At 40.5% G+C, this 20,839-nt stretch overlaps 1 protein-coding gene and 1 pseudogene across 1 annotated transcript; one reads left to right on the top strand and one right to left on the bottom strand.

Moving 5' to 3' along the window:
- Positions 1-698: 698 nt before the first annotated feature.
- Positions 699-5,707, bottom strand: NOTO (notochord homeobox). The gene is made up of 3 exons (XM_049651695.1): positions 5,356-5,707; positions 3,611-3,825; positions 699-1,211 (listed from the first exon to the last, which is right to left on the bottom strand). The coding sequence occupies exons 1-3, from the start codon at positions 5,705-5,707 to the stop codon at positions 1,053-1,055; spliced, it is 726 nt and encodes a 241-aa protein (XP_049507652.1). The 3' UTR covers positions 699-1,052.
- Positions 5,708-18,005: 12,298 nt separating this feature from the next.
- Positions 18,006-19,374, top strand: LOC125936030 (peptidyl-prolyl cis-trans isomerase D-like; annotated as a pseudogene).
- The last annotated feature ends 1,465 nt before the right edge of the window (positions 19,375-20,839 follow it).

The following is a 20,839-nucleotide window of genomic DNA, read 5'->3' as shown; positions in this document are numbered from 1 at the left end:
CAGCATTAGGAAGGATTTCCCTGAAGACAGGGGGAGAGAAGAGTTCTTGAAGCTGGACCCTGGCCTCAAGCCTGTGGCCTAGTGTCTAGGAGAAGATGGTCTACCACCACTTGGAGGGATGTGGTTTTTCACCTCTGCTCCCTGCCCTTCCTGTCTCCCTCAGAACGCTGCAGACAGCAGTGGGGACCGTGCCTTCTGTCACCGGCAGGTGGCAGGGCAGGCCTCCTTTCACCAGCTCCCCTCTACCCAGAAGCCATTGGAGATTCTAAATCAATACTCTGAACAGAGGCCTGCCCAGGAATGTAGAGCACTAGAGAAATGAGCTCTGGAATTGCTGGTGGCTGGCCTCACAGGGGTAGGCTATCAGCAGGCTTCTTAGAAACGGAGCAGATTCCTGGGAAGGAAAGGGAACCATGAGTTAGGGGCTTGAAGGGGAAAAATTATAACTGTCTCATGGAAATACAGCAGAGTTTGTGAAAAAATGCCTGCTTTGGTAAAGGCAGAGCCAAATTTCTCTGTACAATGATGGAGAGGGGTCAAAGTGGGTAGCTAGAGGGAAAAAGATGGGGTCAGGGAAGCATGTCTGTGCCTAAGCAGACAGTTGGGGCTGAGCTCCTAAAAGTGGTAGCAGTTCAGACAAAACAAGAAAACTTTGGGAAACTCTGAAGTAGGCTAAATGGTTTACCTTTCCCTCCTCTTTACTCTCATATCCATCATCTCTGGTGGGGAAGAGGCTTCTAGGCCCAAATACTGATTCAAGGAAGCCCCTTCTCCACAGGCAAGCCAGGAAAAGATTAATCCCTGGAGGGGCCAGTTCTGGTGCAAGCACCACACCCCCAGGTGGAGGGAACTTATAAACCTTAACACTTGCTGAACACTTAGCACTGGGCCTGGCACCCCATAACAGCTTTACAGACATCCTGTCAGCTCTGGGAAGAGTAAATTGTCAATGCACCCATTATACAGATGAAGAAGAAAGGCTCAGAAGTTCCCGTGGGTATCCCCAGGAAGAACTAGCCCAGACAGCCTGGGTTGAGCCTTTGTCCCAGTCCTCAGCTGTCCACTCCTGACTCAGTGTCTTCTCTCTGGATGCTGGTGTCAGAGCTGCTGGAGGGCTCATCCTGGGAGGCAGCCATGGCAGACACAGCTGGTAGCTTCAGCCTTTGCTGCTTCTGATACTTGACCCTGCGGTTTTGGAACCAGACCCTCACCTATAATTGGAGGCAATGGTCAGAAATTAGAATGTGACCAGCAGTTCCCACTGCTTCCCCCATTCCCACAGTGGCCCCTGATCTCTGGTCCACATTTGATCTTCCTTCTAAAGGAAGCATCTCCTTCAAAACACCCTTCCCTATAATTTTAGACACATTCATTCATCCAACAAGTATTTATGGAGCTCCTACTATGTACTAGGCACCATCCTAGGTGATGGTGATACAGTGGTGAGCAAGAGAGGTATGGTCCCTGACCTCATGGAACTCACAGTCCAGAGAGAGAGAGAGAGAGAGAGAGAGAGAGAGAAATAAATATGGAAACAAATCCATAAACACAAATGCGAGTATGAACAGGGGTCTGGCCCTCCCTGAGGAAGCAGCACTTAAGCTAAGGTTCACCAGATCAGAGGCCAGTTTAATGGGAACAGAGAAAAGCAGGCTGGGGCAGGGGACAACCTGCAGGAAGGCTCCGTGGTAGAACCAAGCTTGGTGTGTTGGAGGACCAAAAAGAAAGAGTGTGGCTGAAATAGCTGAGAGTGAGATGGGGAAGTGAAGGAAGGGAAAATGGAGAGGTCAGCAGAGCCCAGATCACCTAGGACTATGGAGGCTATGGATAAGGAGTGTCAGCTTTCAGGCTACTAAATGGGATGTGATATAGTCCTGTTTGCATCTCAAGTGAATTGCACATCTGGCTGCTCTGTGAAGAAAGGATGAAAGGAGATGCAGGGAGACAGCTGGGGGCTATTGCAATGATCCAGAAAGAGCTGGGACTGGTGTGAACTACGGGCAATGGAAAAAAAATGAAGCGATTCCAGCTGTACTTTGGGGGTAGAGGTGACAAGGCTTGCCGATGCAATGGAAGTGGGAGAGAAGGAAGAATGTAGGATGACTTGGTATTTTGAGCAACTGGATGGATGGTGGGGCCATGAGTAGGGAAAGGAACAGATCTGGAGAGAAAAAGGTCACAAATTGAAGTTTAGACTTAAGTTGAAATGCATACCCAGGAAACATCCAAGTGGAGACCTCAAGAGGGTAGATAGAGGGATGCCTGGGTGGCTCAGTTGGTTAAGCGTCTGACTCTTGATCTCACCTCGGGTCATGATCTCACGGTTGGTGGGATCAAACCTGCGTATGCTGTATACTGACAGGGTGGAGCCTGCTTGGGAGTCTCTGTCTCCGCCCCTCCCCCACAAACGTGTATGTGTGCTCTCTCAAAATTAACAAACTTAAAAAAAAAAAAGAAGGTAGGGGTGCCTGACTGACTCAGTCAGAAGAGCATGCAACTCATGATCTTGGGGTTGTGAGTTTGAGCCCCATGTTGGGTGTAGAGATTACTTAAATAAAACAAATAAAATTAAAAAAAAGAAGGTAGATAAATGTACAAGTTAGGAAAAAAAGGAGTGAGCTAAGATACAAATCTGGGAGTTGTTGGCTTATAGATGGTATTTAAAAGCATGGGAATAAATGATGGGGCACCTGGGTGGCTCAGTTGGTTGAGCATCCAACTTCAGCTCAGGTCATGATCTCACCGTTGGTGAGTTCGAACCCCGTGTCCGGCTCAGCCTGGAGTCTACTTTGGATTCTGTGTCTCCCTCTCTCTGCCCCTCCCCTGCTCATGCTCAGTTTCTCTCTCTCTCTCTCAAAAATGAATAAACATTAAAAAAATAATAAAATAAAATAAAATAAAATCATGGGAATAAATGAGATCAGCTACAGAGACAATTTGAGGTCACAAAGAGTACCCTACAAAGTTGACACAGAGGAAGTGGCCAGAGAGCTGGAAAACCAAGAATGTGGTGTCCAAAAGCCAAGAGAAGAATGTGTTCACATAAGAGGAGAGGTCAACTGTACTGAGTGGGGAGTAAGACGAGGAAAGCATCTGTTGACTTTGGCAACATGGAGGTCATTAAGAGACCTGGAGGAGAAGTTTTGATGGAATGGTAGGGAAAGAATTCATATCAGAATGAGTTAAGTAGATGGGAAGTGAGGACATGGAGTGACTATAACAAATTCATGGGAAGTTTCCCTATGAAAAGAGCAGAAAAGTGGTGTAGTAGCTCAAGTGAAGTATAGGGTTCTAGTGAATATTTATTATTATTTTTAATATTTAGTCCCTTGAACACACTTAACTTCATGGTCAGCTCCCTTTTTAACATAGAAACATAAGTTCTAGGTTAATATCTAGATTAACATAGTTGTTCCCATTATGTGATTTCAAACGGGACTACTTCCTCATTCATGTAGGAAGTGTGCCAGTGATTAGGGCCTGTCTCCCTCAGTGACCTGGCACAGAGGAAGAAGGCCCATGTCTTCCCCTCTACCTCACCCAGGGCCTTCTGGAGAGCAGTGTCTGCCCCCAGGCACAGCCCTGACCCCACAGGGGTCCCTGCTCCCACCTGGTTCTCCGTAAGGTTGAGCTGGGCTGCCAGCTGGGCTCTCTTCTTCCCCACTAGATTGTGCTGTTTTGTAAACACTTTCTCCAACTCTTCCAGCTGCTTCAAGTTAAACATGGTCCGAACCCTCTTTTGAGGTCTCTCAGTGTCCTGAAGTTCCTCGGCTGGAGCCCAGTCTGGAGTGCCCCAGAGGCCTGAGCAGTGAGCCAGCTCTAAGCCTAAAAAGCAAACACACACACACACACACACACACGTGTATTTAGGTATTTAGGTATTAAATATGCATAAAATACCCCTGGAAGAATAAAGAGACTGGTGTCATTGGCTGCTTGTGGGGTGGAGTTAACCAGCTGACTGGGGGACAGGAATATAAGGGGAAACTCTTCTCCATCTGTCTTAGGAAACATTGTGGAGTTTGAACTGTAGGAATGGATTACCTATGCAAAAACTAACTTGAAAATGAGGGGCACCTGGGTGGCTCAGTCAGTTGAGCATCCAACTCTTGGTTTTGGCTCAGGTCACGATCTCACAGTTTGTGGGATTTGTGCTGAGTCAGGCTCTGTGCTGACAGCCTGGAACCTGCTTGGGATTTGGGATTCTCTCCTCTCTCTCTCTCTCTCTCTCTCTCTCTCTCTCTGCCCCATACCTGCTCAAGCACACACTCTCAAACAAACATACATTAAAAAAAAAAAAAAACTAATTTGAAAATGAGATTAACTAATACAAAGCAGTAAGCTGCAATTCAGACCTCAGCTGTGTGAGGCAGTTAGGGAAAGTTGTTTTGGAAACTTGGGCATGTCGCTCAGATGCAGTGGCACGAATCTGGATGGGGTTGAGAGCCTAGGCTTTCTCTGAAGGGAAGGGTGGAGAAATGCCCAGCTGAAAGGGGTGGAAATGCAGAATGGAGAGAACCCAGGGAATAGGCACCAGGTAAGATTGTGTTACATGGATCTTGGTATGGGTTGACAAGGCTTGCGTTAATCTTGTTCCTGTTTTCCTCAAGGGGAGGTGGGGAACCGTGAATCAGATTGCCAAAAATGGCAAAAGCTCCTGTGGGTGGATGTAAATGCTAGAGGAGAACGTTAGGTACACAGTTAAATTCTCGTTGGGGTTTAAGTGCCTGAGCCCCAGAGCCCGAGGTTCCTCTTTTAAGAGCGCGATACACAAGCAGGCTCAGAGAGCAGTTAAGTGTGGGGCTTTATGCTCACCCGGACTGGGCGTGAGCGGTGGAGGCGGTACTGGGGTCCCGGCATTTGCCAGCTAACAGCTCCTCCATGAACCTCACCACCGCAGCAGCCGCTTCTCCCTGCTAACTGGGCCGCGCGTTCCAGAAGAGAGCTACTTTGGGGAAGAGTCTAAGCTAACAGTCGTTATTCAAAGGGGCTGTGGAAGGAGCGAGAGACTAATTCTCCAGAAGGGACGCTCTGCAGCCCCAGGGCTGGCCTTGTCCCAGTCTTCCGAGGCCCCCTCTGACCTTCCCCGCACCTTCTGCTCTGCACCCGCGCGCTCACACACACCTCCTCCCACCTCAGCAGCGTGCGTGCGGGGGAAGCCTCGTGCAGTGGTCTGTTCTCGGCCAGTCCCTCTCTTGGGCTTCGGGTTCAAGGCAAGGTGAAGGGTCATTGGGCCCCTTCCCACCGACCGTGCGTGGTTCTCAAAACTCAGGGACGTCTCTATCCTGTGCCCGCTGTCGCGGCTGCCACGCTTCGGCCGCCCGCCCGGTTCCCAGGCGCCCGAGCAGCTCGTACCTGTGACGCCGAGGCCCTGGAGGCCGTAGAGGTGAGCCACGCGGAGGCCCGTCCGGGGCAGCTGGGGGCACGGCTGGTAGAGACTCACGCTCAGGTAGGCCGGCAGCCACGTCGCGGGAAACCGGGAGGGAGCCGAGCCGAGGTCCGCGGCGACGCCGGACATTGGGGCGTTGGCGGGGGGCGCGCGGCGGGCAGGCCTGGCCAGGATGGCCTCGACGGAGAAGGAAGACTCGAGGCGCCCGGGAGCGCGGGGCCTGCCTGGACCCGCGGGGCGGCGCTGGAGCTCCGAGGTCTCGTCTCCTGCGCCCGGGGGAGCGGGCGGCCGGCTGCCTCGCGGCACTGGGCTGGGCATGGCGCGGCCCCTGCCCTGTCGGGCACAGGGAGTGAAGCCACGGCCTGTGGGCAGCCGTGCAGGGAGCGCGAGGGACGAGGGGGAGCACCACGCAAAAGGGAGAGAGACTTATTGGCCAGGAGCATTCCCGGCGGTGGACGAGGGCTCTTAAATTTGGCGAGGCGGGGCGGGGCCCGGGGTCGGCCTTTTCTTCCAGCCGCCTAGGCGGGGCCACCAGCGCGCTGCGAAGCCCCCACCCTCCAAAGCCGGTCAAGCCGCCAAGTCAAGGTGGGCACTCCCTCCCTTACTCCGTATTTAAAAATGCCCTCCTTGGTGCGGTCGGAAAAGGGCCCTAGCTCGCTGCAGCTTCACCTGGGGCTAAGCAGACTTTAAATACATACATACATACATACATACATACATACATACATAAAATTTAATTTAAATATATTGATAAATACAGTGAAAAGTAAATTTCCCATCCTGTCCCCCAGCCACTCAGTTTCCTTGAGTGGAGACACCTCCATGGTTACCAGTTTCTTTTGGATTTTTCCAGGAACTTTCCTCTGTCTAAAAAGGTGGAAGGGGAAAAAACTGTAACAGTTCCAGGTTAAGAAATACTCTTTATTACCAATACATAGGAGTTACTACAAAACTCCTTGAGTTCTGTAGGTGTAGGGCCGGCATTTGTATCCCTGGTTTACAGATGAATAATGAGTACTTCTAGCTGTTGTCCTTGGGCAAATTACAAGTTACTGTTTGTGTTTCCTTACCTGTAACGTGGATGGTAATAGTAGCTATCTCGCGGAGTTGCTGTGCGGATTACCTAAGCTAATGCATGTAAAGCATTTAGAACTGGCCTGGTGCTTGGTGATCGTTGTGCTGGGATTGTGGAGCTCCGAGGACTTCTTGCTTCCCGGGCTCCTACTGCATTCTGCCTCCTCAAATCAATGCCTAACATTGAAACTACTCAATCGAAGGCAGTTCCATGTCATTGTCAACAGGCATCAGCTATTTAGGACACAAATATGCCTCTGTCTGCTCTGCCAGGTGGGGGACCAGGGGAACGTTGCTGGAGTGAGCAGCTACCTGTCCTCTGTCGTTTCCACTCAGCGAATACTGGCCCCACCTTCTGGACAGTACCCCAAGCAGCCTGGAAGCTGAGACTGTGGGTGAAATCATCAGTGGGTGGTCCAGATAGTCCCAGTGTAGCCTTACTGTGGTGGGTGGGTGGGGGGGCTAAGTCAGAGATGAGGGAACACAGTGACAGCTCTGGGGAAGGATGGGTGAGATGCAAACTCAGAAGACAGTGTCTAACTTACCTGAGGTCAGACTTACTGGGGCAATCAAGTGAAAGTTCTGGAGGACCCCTTCCCCCCATAACTCCCAAATCCTACACACACCACTCCATTTCTCAACATATTTGTTTTTAAGGAGATTTTTCTCTAAGAGGGAGGGGCTATGTCACCCCCCCAGGACTCCCCCCCCCCCCCCACGCCAATAGCAGTATCAAGGTACCAACAACATGCCTATGAGGAGGGACATGGGCACCCACTTCTTCAGACCCATAAAGACAATAACAGCTCATGCTGTTAGGGGTCAGTGGAGCACAGGGATAGAAAATGTGGATTTGGGGGGGGCACCTGGGGGGCTCAGTTGGTTGGGCATCTGACTCTTGATTTTGGCTCAGGTCATGATCTCATGGTCTGTAGGATCAAGTTCCATGTCGGGCTCTGTGCTGACAATGGAGCCTGCTTGGGATTTGGGGCTTCTTTCTCTCCTGTGTGTGCACACACTCTCTCTCTCTCTCTTAAATAGATAAACTTTAAAAAAAATGTGGATTTTGGAGTTGGATAAACCTATATTTACATCTCCATCATTTCTATTATTGGCATAGTGGAGACTGGTTTCTAGCAAATCTTTGTTTTGATCCATACTCTCAAGTCACCTCCTAAATTTCCTCACCTGGGAGACTAGAGTGATGATTTAGGGCAGTGCTTCTCATGCATCAGGATCACCTCCAACATTCATAACACAGATTACTGGGCACCATGCTGAGAGTTTCTGATTCAGTAACGTAGGTGCTGCTTAAAAATATTAATTTTAAACAGTTTCTTAGGTGATGCTGATGCTGTTGATCTCGGAACTGTACATTGAGAACCAATGACCAAGGTGATGGTATTTATGAAGTCTTATCTTGGTATCTTTGGTAGCTGGCATAGTGACTGAAAAATAATAAGTGAAAAATTGCATTTTTTTTTAAATATTAAAAAAATCTATCTAATGTTCAGTAAATCTTAGCTTTTCTCTAGGTCTAGATTACAATTATAAATTTCATTCTTCATCCTAATTAAAAATTTACTGTTGTCTACATCCCCTGATTGCGTATATACTAAAAAAATAATGTAACATTAATTTTTTAAAAATCTGTCATTTCTGTGACTTTGGATAAGTGGATTATTCACTCCAAGCCTCTAATTTCTTGTAAAATGGGACCGATTTATTAAGTGAGAAAATAATACTCACCTGATGGGATTGGTACACGAATTAAATGAGATGGTGTTTTTAGTTAAATGGTAACTATTATGGGGAGGAGAGAGGCTATTTACATTGGTAGATGTGTTGGGCTAAACTTCTTAAAAGTGTTCAGTGAGAGATAGGATGAGGACAGATTTATAGGGCCAAGGGTCTGGTTTGTGTCACTTTATGCACTGAGACTCTCAATGGGCTAATCTGCGGCAGCAGGCATCCTGGAATTAGGGGGAGTTGACAAAGAACAAGAAAAAACTTGTTGGAAAAAGATGGAAGGCTTAAGAACATTTTAAGTCTATTTGTGCTGATTTTTTGGTAAAGAATGTACTCACTGTGTCTCTAGCTCTGGAGTTAGTACACAATTCACTGTTCAGTACATAGTTATCTGTTTTCTGTTATTTCACTTAGGCTATAAATTCCTCTAAGGACAGGTATTAATATTCTCAATTTAAATATTAGTAAAAAGAGCAAGAGAGGCTAACAGACTGTCTACATTTAAATCTCTTAGCTATGTGTCATTTAGCAAAATGTGGTTTTAATTTGCAATTATTTCCCTGAAGATGTTTATGTTCAGCATCTTTTCATAAGTTTATCAACCACTTGGATATCCTTTTTTGTGTGAAGTGCCTGTTAAGTGCTTTGCTTATTTTTACATTGGGTTACTATCTTTTCTTTATTAATTTGTAAGATGGTTTACATATAGATAGATATTTTGGGATCAAGTTCTTTGTTGCACTGTAAAGAGAAGAAAATATCTTCTCCCATTCTGGGGTCTGCCTTTTCATTCTTTTATTGTTGGTCTTTTTATGAACAAAAATTACCAATTTTAATAAAGTTTAATTATCTGCTTTTGTGTCCTTTAAAAGAAACCTTTCCCTGCCCCTAGTCATGAAGATACTCTCCTGTTATTTTTTTTTTTCCTTGTTATTTTAGCTTTTACATTTAGGTCTGAATTTTTTTTTTTTTAACGTTTTATTTATTTTTGAGACAGGGAGAGACAGAGCATGAACAGGGGAGGGTCAGAGAGAGGGAGACACAGAATCTGAAACAGACTCCAGGCTCTGAGCTGTCAGCACAGAGCCCGACTCGGGGCTCGAACTCACAGACCGCGAGATCATGACCTGAGCCGAAGTCGGCCGCTTAACCGACTGAGCCACCCAGGCGCCCCAAGATTCACAAATTCCCTTTATATAATGGTCTATCAATGTGCTGTACTTCGTGTATGAACATAAAAATATCAAAGGTGAACTTTGGAATTAATCTAGTTATGTCCTCCAAAGAGAACAGAAATAGGTTAAAGAGAGATAATTACGTAGAAGTGGTTTAATAAACAGTTTAGTATCATACCTGATTCACTCTTACTCAGGTCATGGAAGTGACTTTCTGAAGATGGGGCTGAATGAAATATGGCCAATCAATTTATTCACAAAGATCAGACCTTGACCTTGGTTTAGTTGAAGTCATATGCATATGTCCATCCATATTGTATACCAATGGAGTTGAATCTTAGTTTTAACATGACTTAAATGTAAGCCTTGAAACAGTGCAGCCTTGGAAAGGGCAGTATATCAACCAATAGTCAAGACACCTGGGTTCCAGTACCAGCTCTGCCAACAGGTTTTGTGACTTTGGGTAAGATCATAATAATTATTGAGCAGTTGTTAGGCTTTGAGAAACTGAACTAGGTATTTTATCATATTAAATCTTAATAGCCACTTTGTAAATAAAATAATACCTTTACTTTGTACAGGTGAGGAAATTAAAACTCTGAGAAGCTGATTAACAATAGCCAAGATCACTCAGCTGGTAAATGACAAAACTAGGGTTTGACACAAGCTTTTCTCTACACTAAAGTATTTCCATCATTTAATCTTTTGAGTCTTAGTTTATTTCTTTGTAGATGTGAAGCTCTGTATCCTTTGTAAATTTGATGTTTTTTGATTTCAGTGTAAATATTTAAATGTAATATTCTGTTCTTTTTTTATTAGTAGTATCCATTTTATGACTGTTGGTAGATCTTTTTCTTAGTTTGTATTATCTCTATTGAAAATTTACTTCAGTCAGATTTATCAAATTATGAAATCCTTATTTGGGTTGGCTTAACATTCCGTAGCATCATGGTTTAATTTTACATTTGTTATATTTGTAAAAGAAAGTTAAATATTACAGAATTTGACTCCTGCAGTCAAAAACTACAAGTACCTTTTGCTGAAAGTAGAGATGAAAGCAACTTCTATCCCCTCCAGCGGGAGATACCTAGTTATGTCCTCCAGAGAGGATGTTCCTCAGAAGGATGTTCCTCATATTTGTTCGCCCAAAGGGTAGGGGAATAGAAGCACCTACAATCATTTGCCAAACTCCTCCTCACTTTCGCTATCACTTTGGTCTGGTGCCTAAAGATAAAATTGTTATTGTGTATATGGGGACAAAAAGGGCATATTTATAGATAGATAAAAACAAATGCTCCAAATCTATTATATCAACACTATATCTCACTGGAGATCCAAAGACACAAGGAAATTGAAAGTGGGACAATAGAATATGATATTATATGCAAATAGTAACCAAAAAAGAGCAGGTGTGGATATACTAATATCAGGCAAAATAGATTATAAACCAAAAAATGTTATAGGAGACAAATAAGGACATTATATATTACATAAAGTTCAACATAGCAAGAAGTTTAATGCAAATAGTTACGTACTTTGTGACGGACCAAAATATATGAAGCAAAAACTGATAGAATTGAAGGGACAAATGCATAGTTTTACAGTAAAAGCCGGAGGGTTCTATAACCTACTCACAATAACGTATAGAACAACCAGACAGAAGATAAGTAGGGAAATAGAAGACTTAACACAATAAAACTATTAAATCTAACAGACATATATAGACCACTCTACCTAACAACAGAATTCACATTTTTTTTCTCAAGTGCACATGGAACATTTTCTAGGATAGACTATATATTAGGTCACAAATTAAGTCTCAATAGATTTTAAAATATAGATTTTAAAAGTATCTCCTCCAACAGCAATGAGATGAAGTTAGACGTGAATAAAAAAAGGAAAGCTGGAAAATTCACAAAAAAACTAAGCCACACACTTTTAAACAAACAATAAATAAAAACAAAAATCATGAGGGATATGAGAAAATCTTAGAGATGAACAAAAATGAAACATAACATACCAAAACTCATAGGATTCAATGAAAGTGCTACCAAGGGGGGAATTTATAATTATAAATGCTTACATTCAAAAGAGAGATCTCAGATCAACAACATAATTTTCAACTTAAGGAAATAGAAAAAGAAGAATAAACTAAAACCAAAGATAACAGAAGGAAGGAAATAATAAAGATTAAAACAGAGATAAATGAAATAGAGGATAGAAAAGCAATAGAGAAGATTAATGAAACCAAAAGTTGATTCTTCAAAAGATCAACAAAATTGCCAAACCTTTAGCTAGATGGACTAAGAAGAAAAGTCAAGACTCAAATTACTAAATGAGAAATGAAGATGGGACATTATTATCAATTTTATAGAAATAAAAGGATTATGAGACAATACTCTGAACAATTGTATGCCAAAGTTGGATAACCTATATGAAATGGACAAGTTCCTAGAAACACACAATCTACCAAGACTAAATCACAAAGAAATAGAAAATTGGAATAGACCTATAACTAGTAAGAAGATTGAATCAGTATTCAGAGATCTTCAAACAAAGAAAACCTGTGGACCCGATGGCTTCACAGGGGAATTCTACCAAGAAGTACTAATACAATCCTTCTCAAACTTTTCTAAAAAACTGAAGAGGAGGGAACACTTCCTCATTTTTGTGATGTCAGCATTACCTGATACAGGATAGCCAAACAAAGACACTACAAGAAAACTACAGTCTAATATCCCTGATGAACATAGGTGCAAAAACCTCAACAAAATATTAGCAAACAGAATTCTGTAGCATATTAAAAGGTTATACACCATGACTAAGTGGGATTTATTACTGGAATGCAAGGATGGTTCAACATATGAAAATTGATGAATATAATTCACCACATCAACATGCAGGGGGTAAAACACATTATCATCTCAACTGATGCAGAAAAAGTATTTGATAAAATTTAGCACATTTCACACTTTCATGATAAACACTCAACAAACTAGGGATAGAAGGAAACTATCTCAACCTAGTAAGAATCATAGAATAAAAATGCATAGTAAACATTATATTCAATGATGAAAGACTTTTCCTCTAAAATCAGGATCAAGGCTTTCACCACTTGTATTCAGAACACGACTGGAAGGGGCGCCTGGGTGGCTCTGTCAGTTAAGTGTTGGACTTGGGTTCAGGTTATGATCTCATGGTATATGGGTTCGAGCCCTGTGTCCAGCTCTGTGCTGACAACATGGAGGCCGCTTGGGATTCTCTCTCTCTGCTTCTCTCTCTCTGCCATTCCCCTATTCACGCTGTCTCTGTCTCTCTCAAAATAAATAAATAAACTTAAAAAATTTAAAAACAAAAACAGAATACAACTGTTGGGGCACCTGGCTGGTTCAGTTGGAAGAACATGTAGCTCTTGATCTCAGAGTCATGAGTTTGAGCCCCCATTGATGTAGAGATTACTAAAAAATTTCCAACAAGAAATAAGGGGTGCCTGGGTGGCTCAGTTGGTTAAGCATCCAACTCTTAGTTTTGGCTGGGGTCATGATCTCATGGTTCATGTGATCAAGCCCCACATCAGGCTGCTGCATGCTGACAGCACAGAACCTGCTTGGGATTCTCTCCCTCTCTCTTTGCCCTTCCCCTGCTTGTGTTATCTCTCTCTCTCAAAAATAAATAAACTTAAAAAAAAAAGAAATAAAAGGCATCCAAAGTGAAAAAGAAGTAAAATATCTCTGTTTGCAGATAATATGACTTTATATGTAGAAAACTCTAAAGATTCCACACAAAAAAACCTGTTAGAATAAATCATGAATTCAACAAAGTAGCAGAATCAAAGTCAACACATGAAAATAATTTGCATTTCTATACACAAACAATGAACAATCTGAAAACAAATTATAAAAACAATTCCATTTACAGTAGCATCAAAATGAATAAAATACTTAGGAATTAACCAAGGAGGTGAAAGACTTGTACAATGAAAACTAGAAAGCATTGCTGAAAGAATTGGAGAAGACACAAATGGAAATAGATTCTATGTTCATGGATTGGAAGGCAATATTGTTAAAATGTCAGTGCTACCCAAAGTGATCTGTAGATTCAATGCCTATTAAAATCCCAATGATGTTTTTCACAGAAATAGGAAAACCCATCTTAAAATTTGTATGGAATTTCAAGTGACCCTGTATAGCCAAATCGATACTGAAAAAGAAGAAAAACACTGGAGGACTTCTACTTCCTGATTTCAAAACTTAGTTCAAAGATACAGTAATAAAAACAGAATGGTATTGGCATAAAGCAGACATATAGACCCATAGAATAGAATAGAGAGCCCAGAATTAAACCCTTATGTATATGGCCAAATGATTCTTGACAAGGACTCCAAGACCATTAAGTGGGTAAAAAACAGTCTTTTCAACAAATGGTACTGGGAAAACTGTATATCCACATGCAAAATAATGAAGGTGGACCCTTACCCAACACCACATACAAAAATTAACTAAAAATTGCTCAAAGACCTAAATGTAAGACCTAAAACAATAAAACTCTTAGAAGAAAACATAAGACAAAAGCTTCACAACATTGTATTTGGCAATGATTTCCTGACTATAACACAAAAGGAAAAATAGACAAATTGGACTTCGTGAAAATTTTTAGTAATTTGTGCATCAAAAGACAACTATCAACATGCCCTTGTTGTGATGAGTACTGGGTGTTGGACGAAAGTGTTGAATCACTATATTGTACACCTGAAACTAATATTACACTGTATGTTAACTGGAATTTAAATAAAAACTTAAAAAAAAGACACTATCAACACAGTAAAAAGACAACCCACAGAATGGGAGAAAATATTGGTAAATCATATATCTGATAAGACAATTGTAGCTAAGATATATAAAGAACTATTACAATTCAATAATAAAAAAGCAACCCAATTAAAAAATAGGCAAAGGATCTGAGTAGATGTTTCACCAACGATGTGCAAATGGCCAATGACCATGTGAAAAGATGTTCAACATCGCTAAACATTAGGGAAATGCAAATCAAAACTGCAGTGAGATACCACCTCATACCCAGTAGGATGGCCACTACCCAAAAGACGGGAAACAATAAGTGCTGGTGAGGATGTAGAGACATTGGAAACCTCGTGCACTGTTGATGGGAATGTAAAAGGTAAAGCTGCCATGGAAAACAGTATGACAGTTCCTCAAAAAATTAAAAATAGAATTACCATATGGCCCAGCAATTCCACTTCTTGGTTTTTACCCAAAAGAGGTGAAAGCAGGGTCTGGAAGAGATATTTGTACACCCATGTTCACAGAAGCATTATTCACAATAGCTAAAACATGGAAGCAACCTGTGTTCATCAGTGGTTGAATGGATTAGCAAAATGTGGTATACACACACAATGGAATATTATTCAGCCTTAAAAAGGAAAGAAATTCTGCCATACACTATAACATGGATGAAACTTGAGGACAATATACTCAGTAAAGTAAGCACAGAATGACAAATACTATATGATTCCGTTTATATGAAGTACATGTTCAAAATCATAAAGACAATGTATAATGGTGGTTTCCAGGAGACGGTGAAGGGGAGTACAGGGAGTTACCATCTAATGGGTAAAGAGTTTCAGTTATACAAGATGAAGAGTCACGGGGATTGATAGGGATGATGGTTCTACAACCATGTGAATGAATTTAATACCTCTGGACTTCACACTTAAACTTAAAGATGGTAATACAACAACAGAAAAAAGTGGGAAAAAAGACAATGGAGACGTCTCTTCAATGTACCGAGAGAGATTATCCACCTAGAAGTTTATATCCTATAATTTGGATAACTATAATTATATATCATAATACTAAACATAAACATAAAGTGACAATTTTATGTCATTTAACATATTAAACTCTTATTCAAGAGAGAGGTAAAAATGAAGCATTTTCAGACATACAAAGACCAAAAGAGTTTGCTACCCAAAGACCCTTCTTTATAAGAGACATGTTAAAGAGTAGATTAGCAAGAAAAAACAAAACTCAAAAGGCACACACAAAAAAGCATAGAGGTTTTTTAATCTGTCAATAAATTTTCATGAACTATTAATTATTAAGAATAATGTTTTTAAATTACAAAATTAAAATTTCAACAGCAATAATAAAATTGGGCATATTAAACAATGGGCCTGTTAAAAGGTTATTGTCATGAACAGGAGAAGAATTAAAAATATTGACTAATTTTATTTGTTAGTAGCAAAAATAATAGTTAAGATTGTATATTAAAAATTCATGGACAAAGACTAAAAGAACAGAAATACAATACATGCTTTGAAAACCAGCAAAGGGTTTATTTTATTTTTCAAAGACTAGAAATTGATTTTTATTTTTTTAAAGTTCATTTATTTATTTTGAGAGAGAGAGAGAGAAGGGGAGGGACAGAGAGAGAGGAAGAGAGAATCCCAAGCACTGTCAGTGCAGAGCCCCAAGCAGGACTCGAACTCACAAACTGTGAGATCATGACCTGAGCGGAGATCAAGAGTCAGATGTTTAACTGACTGAGCCACCCAGGTGTCCCCAAAACAGCAAAGGGTCTTAAAAGGGGAGCAGTGTGGATATGGAAATTTTTATCATTTTTCTAGAAGGTAATAAAGGAGACAAATTTTTTTAAAAAAGAACCGTAAACAGAAAATACAAAGAAATTGGAGAAAAAAAGTCCAAATCAAATAGCATTCACACAACATGAAAGAGAACCTTACCCTATGTTTAACTGAGATGAGTGTTTCTAAACCAGAAAGAGATGGTTGGTCAAGATAGCTTTCCTAACTCATGGTTCTTGAATTTGCTCTTTAAGATGTTTTAGTGAAGAACTATATATATATATATATATATATATATATATATATATATATATATATATGAAAATACTGTTCTCACGATCTCTGCCTGAAGAATCTACTGGAAAAAAAAACTTCAGACAACCAAAAATGACAGGACAGAAAACAGCATAAAGGATAGTGGCAATGATCATCAGTGGTCCTTATTATCACAAACCTGAATCTGATCAAGTCTTTAGATCTAACTACCAAGTCACAGGAAATACAGTGACCAGAGCAACATGTTTAAACACCACAGGGATGCAATCACAAAATCCAGAGTACAGAGAGAGAGAGGGAAAGGGAGGGGGCATAGAGAGAGGGAGAGAGAGAATCCCACACCTAACAGTGCAGAGCCCGACGTGTGGCTCAATCCCTCAAACCATGAGATCATGACCTGAGCTGACCCAAGAGTCAGATGCTTAACCAACTGAGCCACCTAGGCGCCCCACTATCTATCTTCATCAATAAATAAATCGTAAGAAAAAAAAAAGATGAAGAGAGAACCTATAAGTTAACAGTCATAAGAGACATATTAACCAATTGCAATTATTAGACCTTATTAGGAGTCAAAGAAACTGTATAAATATTTATGAGGTAATTGAGGAAATTTGAATGCTGGAAATTGAATGACATGAAAGATTATTGTTTTATTTTTTTAGGGATTGTAATGGTATATTAAAATTTTTTTTTTAATGGTTATTTAAAGAGACAGAAAGAGACAAAGCATGAGCATGGGAGGGGCAGAGAGAGGGGGAGACACAGAATCTGAAGCAGCTCCAGGCTCTGAGCTGTCAGCACAGAGCTGGACGTGGGGCTGGAACTCATAAACCGCGAGATCATGACCGGAGCCAAAGTTGGACACTTAACCCACTGAGCCACCCAGGCGCCCCTGTGATGGTATATTTTTAAGGTATGTTAGTGATAATTGTTTAGGTTGTATATAATAAGTCCTTATGTTTTAGAAAAACCTGCTGCACTATTTACACATGAAAATATATGGCATCAGAATTTGCTTCAAAGCAATCTGGGATGGGTGATTGGCCAACACATGGTTGGCAATGAGTTGAAAATTGTTGAAACTGGCTGATGAGTGTATGGAGTTTCATTATAGTAGTTTTTTTGCTTTTGTTTATATTTTAAAATTTCTGTAACAAAAAGCTACAATAAAAATAAAGACTAGCAATAAATGAATTGTGTTCAACATAAGTATGTAGGAAAAAACCAATAGGGGAAAAAGCTAAAGAAAATAGAGGGAAAATTCAGATAAGAACAAAAAGTAATGAAATAGAAAAAAAAAGATACAGTTAATAGAAAAAGATGGTACAGTTGAGAAGATCAACAAAATCCAAAATGGTTCTTTGGAAGAGATAATAAAATAAACAAACCACTATGAAGATTTATCAAGAGTAAAAAGAGAAAAGGTATGATAAAAATTATTTGGAATGATGACAGAGTAGGCTGGAAATAAAATAGAGATTATTCCATTCAAGACAAAAATCATAAACCAATTATCCTATGATGCTAAAGTGCTAAGATGTTAAGTCAAATCTTAGCAATTTGAATTTGGTCGTTTATATAAAAATAATCATAATCAAGTAGGGTTTGTCCTGAAAAGGTAAGGAATTTCAACATCATAAAATCTCTTAAGGAATATACCATATTAACAGGCTTTCGGGTCGCGCTGCCAGGTGTCCAAGAGGTTCTCTGAGTTCCCACTCAAGTACATCTGCAATTCAAAATGCCGCACCCATCCCCCCAAACTCAGCCCTCCAACCCTAGTAACTCCCAAGTCTTTTCTGAGGTGGACGTTGGAGGGGAACAAGTTGGTTGAATTGTCTTAGAATTGCTTGCAGATATTGTACCCAAAACTGCAGAAAAATTTTGTGCATGTGTACAGGAGACAAAGGTATTGGACCCACCACTGGGAAACCTCTCCATTTTGAAGGATGCCCTTTCCATCAGATTATTAAGAAATTTATGATTCAGGGTGGAGACTTCTCAAATCAAAATGTGACAGGTCGAGAAAGTATTTACGGTGAAAAATTTGAGGATGAAAATTTTTATTATAAGCATGATCAGGAAGATTTATCGAGCATGGAAAATGCAGGTTGCAAATACAAATGGTTCTCAGTTCTTTATCACAACAGTTTCCCTCTCCTCATTTGGATGGGAAACATGTGATACTTGGCCAAGTAATTAAAGGAATGGGTGTGGCAAGGATACTGGAAAATGTAGAAGTGAAAGGTGTAAAACCTGCCAAATTGTGTGTTATTGCAGAATGCAAAGAATTGAAGGAAGGGGATGATTGGAGCATATCTCCAAAAGATGGTTCTAATGACAGTCATCCAGGTTTCCCTGAGGATGCAGATATAGATTTAAAAGATGTAGATAAAATGTTACTAATAACAGAAGACTTAAAAATATTGGAAATACTTTTCTTCAAATTCCAGAACTGGGAGATGGCCATTAAAAAAATATATGAAAGTTTTAAGATATGTGGAAGGTTCAAAGACTTATTGAGAAAGCAGATAGATTGAAGCTGCACCGACAGCTTTAAGCTGCGAGCTGAATATTGGTGCTTGTAAACTGAAGATGTCAAGTTGGCAGGGAACAATTGGCAGTTGTTTGGAGGCTCTTGAAATAGACCCATCAAATACCAAATCATGGTACTATAGAGCTCAGGGATGGCAAGGATTAAAAGAATAGATCAAGCATTGGCTGATCTTTTTGTTTTTGTTTTTAGCATTTATTTATTTTTGAGAGAGGGAGAGAGACAGACCAGGAGCAAGGTAGGGGCAGAGAGAGAGGGAGATACAGAACCCATCTGAAGCAGGCTCCAGGCTCTGAGCTATCAGCACAGTGCCTGATGTGGGGCTTGAACTCATGGACCATGAGATTTTACCTGAGCTGAAGTTGGATGCTTAATCGACTGAGCCACCCAGGTGCCCCAAGCATTGACTGATCTTAAGAAAGCTCAGGAGATAGCACTGGAAAATAAAGCTATCCAGGCAGAACTGTTGAAAGCCAAAGAAAAGATAAAGGCACATAAAGATAGGGAGAAGGCAGCATATGCAAAAATGCCTAATAAGGAATTCAGCTTTACTTAAATATTATGCATTGATTGTATAAAGACAATAAGAAATTTTAAGATTTTTCTCTGTTACAGATGATCCTTGATGTGTTTCCTTTGATACTTCAGTTTCCCAATGTTTACAGCTTAGGAATACTGAAAAGGGTTCAATCTTATTAAAACAGAGTTTCACACACACATACACACAAATGGAATACACCATATTAACAGATAAAAGAAAAATATATAACATTCTTAATAGATGCAGAAGGAGCATTTGATCAATTTTCTACAATCATTTAAAAATGTAAAGTTTTAGTAAACTTAAGGGTAAAAGGTTGTCATCAAAGTGGTATTGCATATAAACAGGTTGAAGAAAAAAACTATAATGATCTTATAGGTCTAGAAAAATTTTTTTATAAAATTCAACATAAATTCATTTAAAAATTATACCTTTTACCAAACTAAAGGGTAAAAACCTACTGCAAAGATCATATTTAGAAATGAGACTGCAGAAGCAGTGCCAATTAAAGTCAGGAATAAGACATATATATCCACTACCATAGAGTCTATTTATCATTGTACTGACAATCTTAGCCAATGCAATAAGACGCAAAAAGAAAGATATAAGAATTAGAAAGGGAGAGACCAAATTACTCTTATTTGTAGACAATATGATTGTCTACAGAGAAAGTTGATGCAAATCCACAGAGAAAGTTTTCTGGAAACATGATCAGTATATAAGAATTGGTAAAGGTAAATATTATTAGCAAATGTAGTTGAAAATATATCTCACTTGTAACTGCCTCATAAACTATAAGATACATAGGAATAAACTTAAGAGATGTGCAAAATGTTTAAAGAGAAAGTTAGTATTGAAGGACATGAAATAAGACTTGAATATATGGATAGGAAGACTCAATGTCAAAAGATGACAATTCTTCTCCAAATTATCTTAAAATGAAATGAAATGAGAATTTTTAAAATTTATGGAATGGTACAACTTGACAAATTGATTCAAAAAACAGTATAAGGAAGCACCAAGAATATCTAAGACAGTATGAATAAAATGAACAAGATGAAAGAACTCGCCTTACCCAATAGCAACACTTCTTACAAAGCTGGAGTGATAAACACGGTGTGATATTGGTATAGGGATAGATGAATGGGCCAGTGGAACAGAATGGAGAGCCCTGACCCTATAACAACCTTCCAAGTATAAACATGGCTGCTTCACTTCTACTTTTCATATCTCATGCAAATTTCTCCTATGGCCAACTCCAGCCCAGTACCCTACAGGAAAGGGAATTCTAGGAAGTAGGATTCCAACATAGCTAAGTTGGCACAGTACAAAGCCACCACAGCCCACCCTTTGTCAACTTGGCATCCATAAATACCCCTTTTCACTACACTTAACTTTGAAATGAAGTTTAAAAGCCAATGATAGCCAATTGTGCCTCTACTTAACATGATGCATCTATCCCTTGCACAATGAAAGCCTA

Source organism: Panthera uncia (assembly GCF_023721935.1).
Source record: "Panthera uncia isolate 11264 chromosome A3 unlocalized genomic scaffold, Puncia_PCG_1.0 HiC_scaffold_11, whole genome shotgun sequence".
In the NCBI taxonomy this organism is placed as follows: domain Eukaryota; kingdom Metazoa; phylum Chordata; class Mammalia; order Carnivora; family Felidae; genus Panthera; species Panthera uncia.
This window is presented reverse-complemented; position numbering and strand designations above follow the sequence as displayed.

Coding starts and splice junctions, on each gene's coding strand:
- NOTO (XM_049651695.1), bottom strand. CDS start 5,707: ATGCCCAGCCCAGTGCCGCGAGGCAGCCGGCCGCCCGCTCCCCCGGGC. Junction 3,826..5,355: donor CCAGGGCCTCGGCGTCACAG/GTACGAGCTGCT, acceptor TTTGCTTTTTAG/GCTTAGAGCTGGCTCACTGC. Junction 1,212..3,610: donor TCAACCTTACGGAGAACCAG/GTGGGAGCAGGG, acceptor CTCCAATTATAG/GTGAGGGTCTGGTTCCAAAA.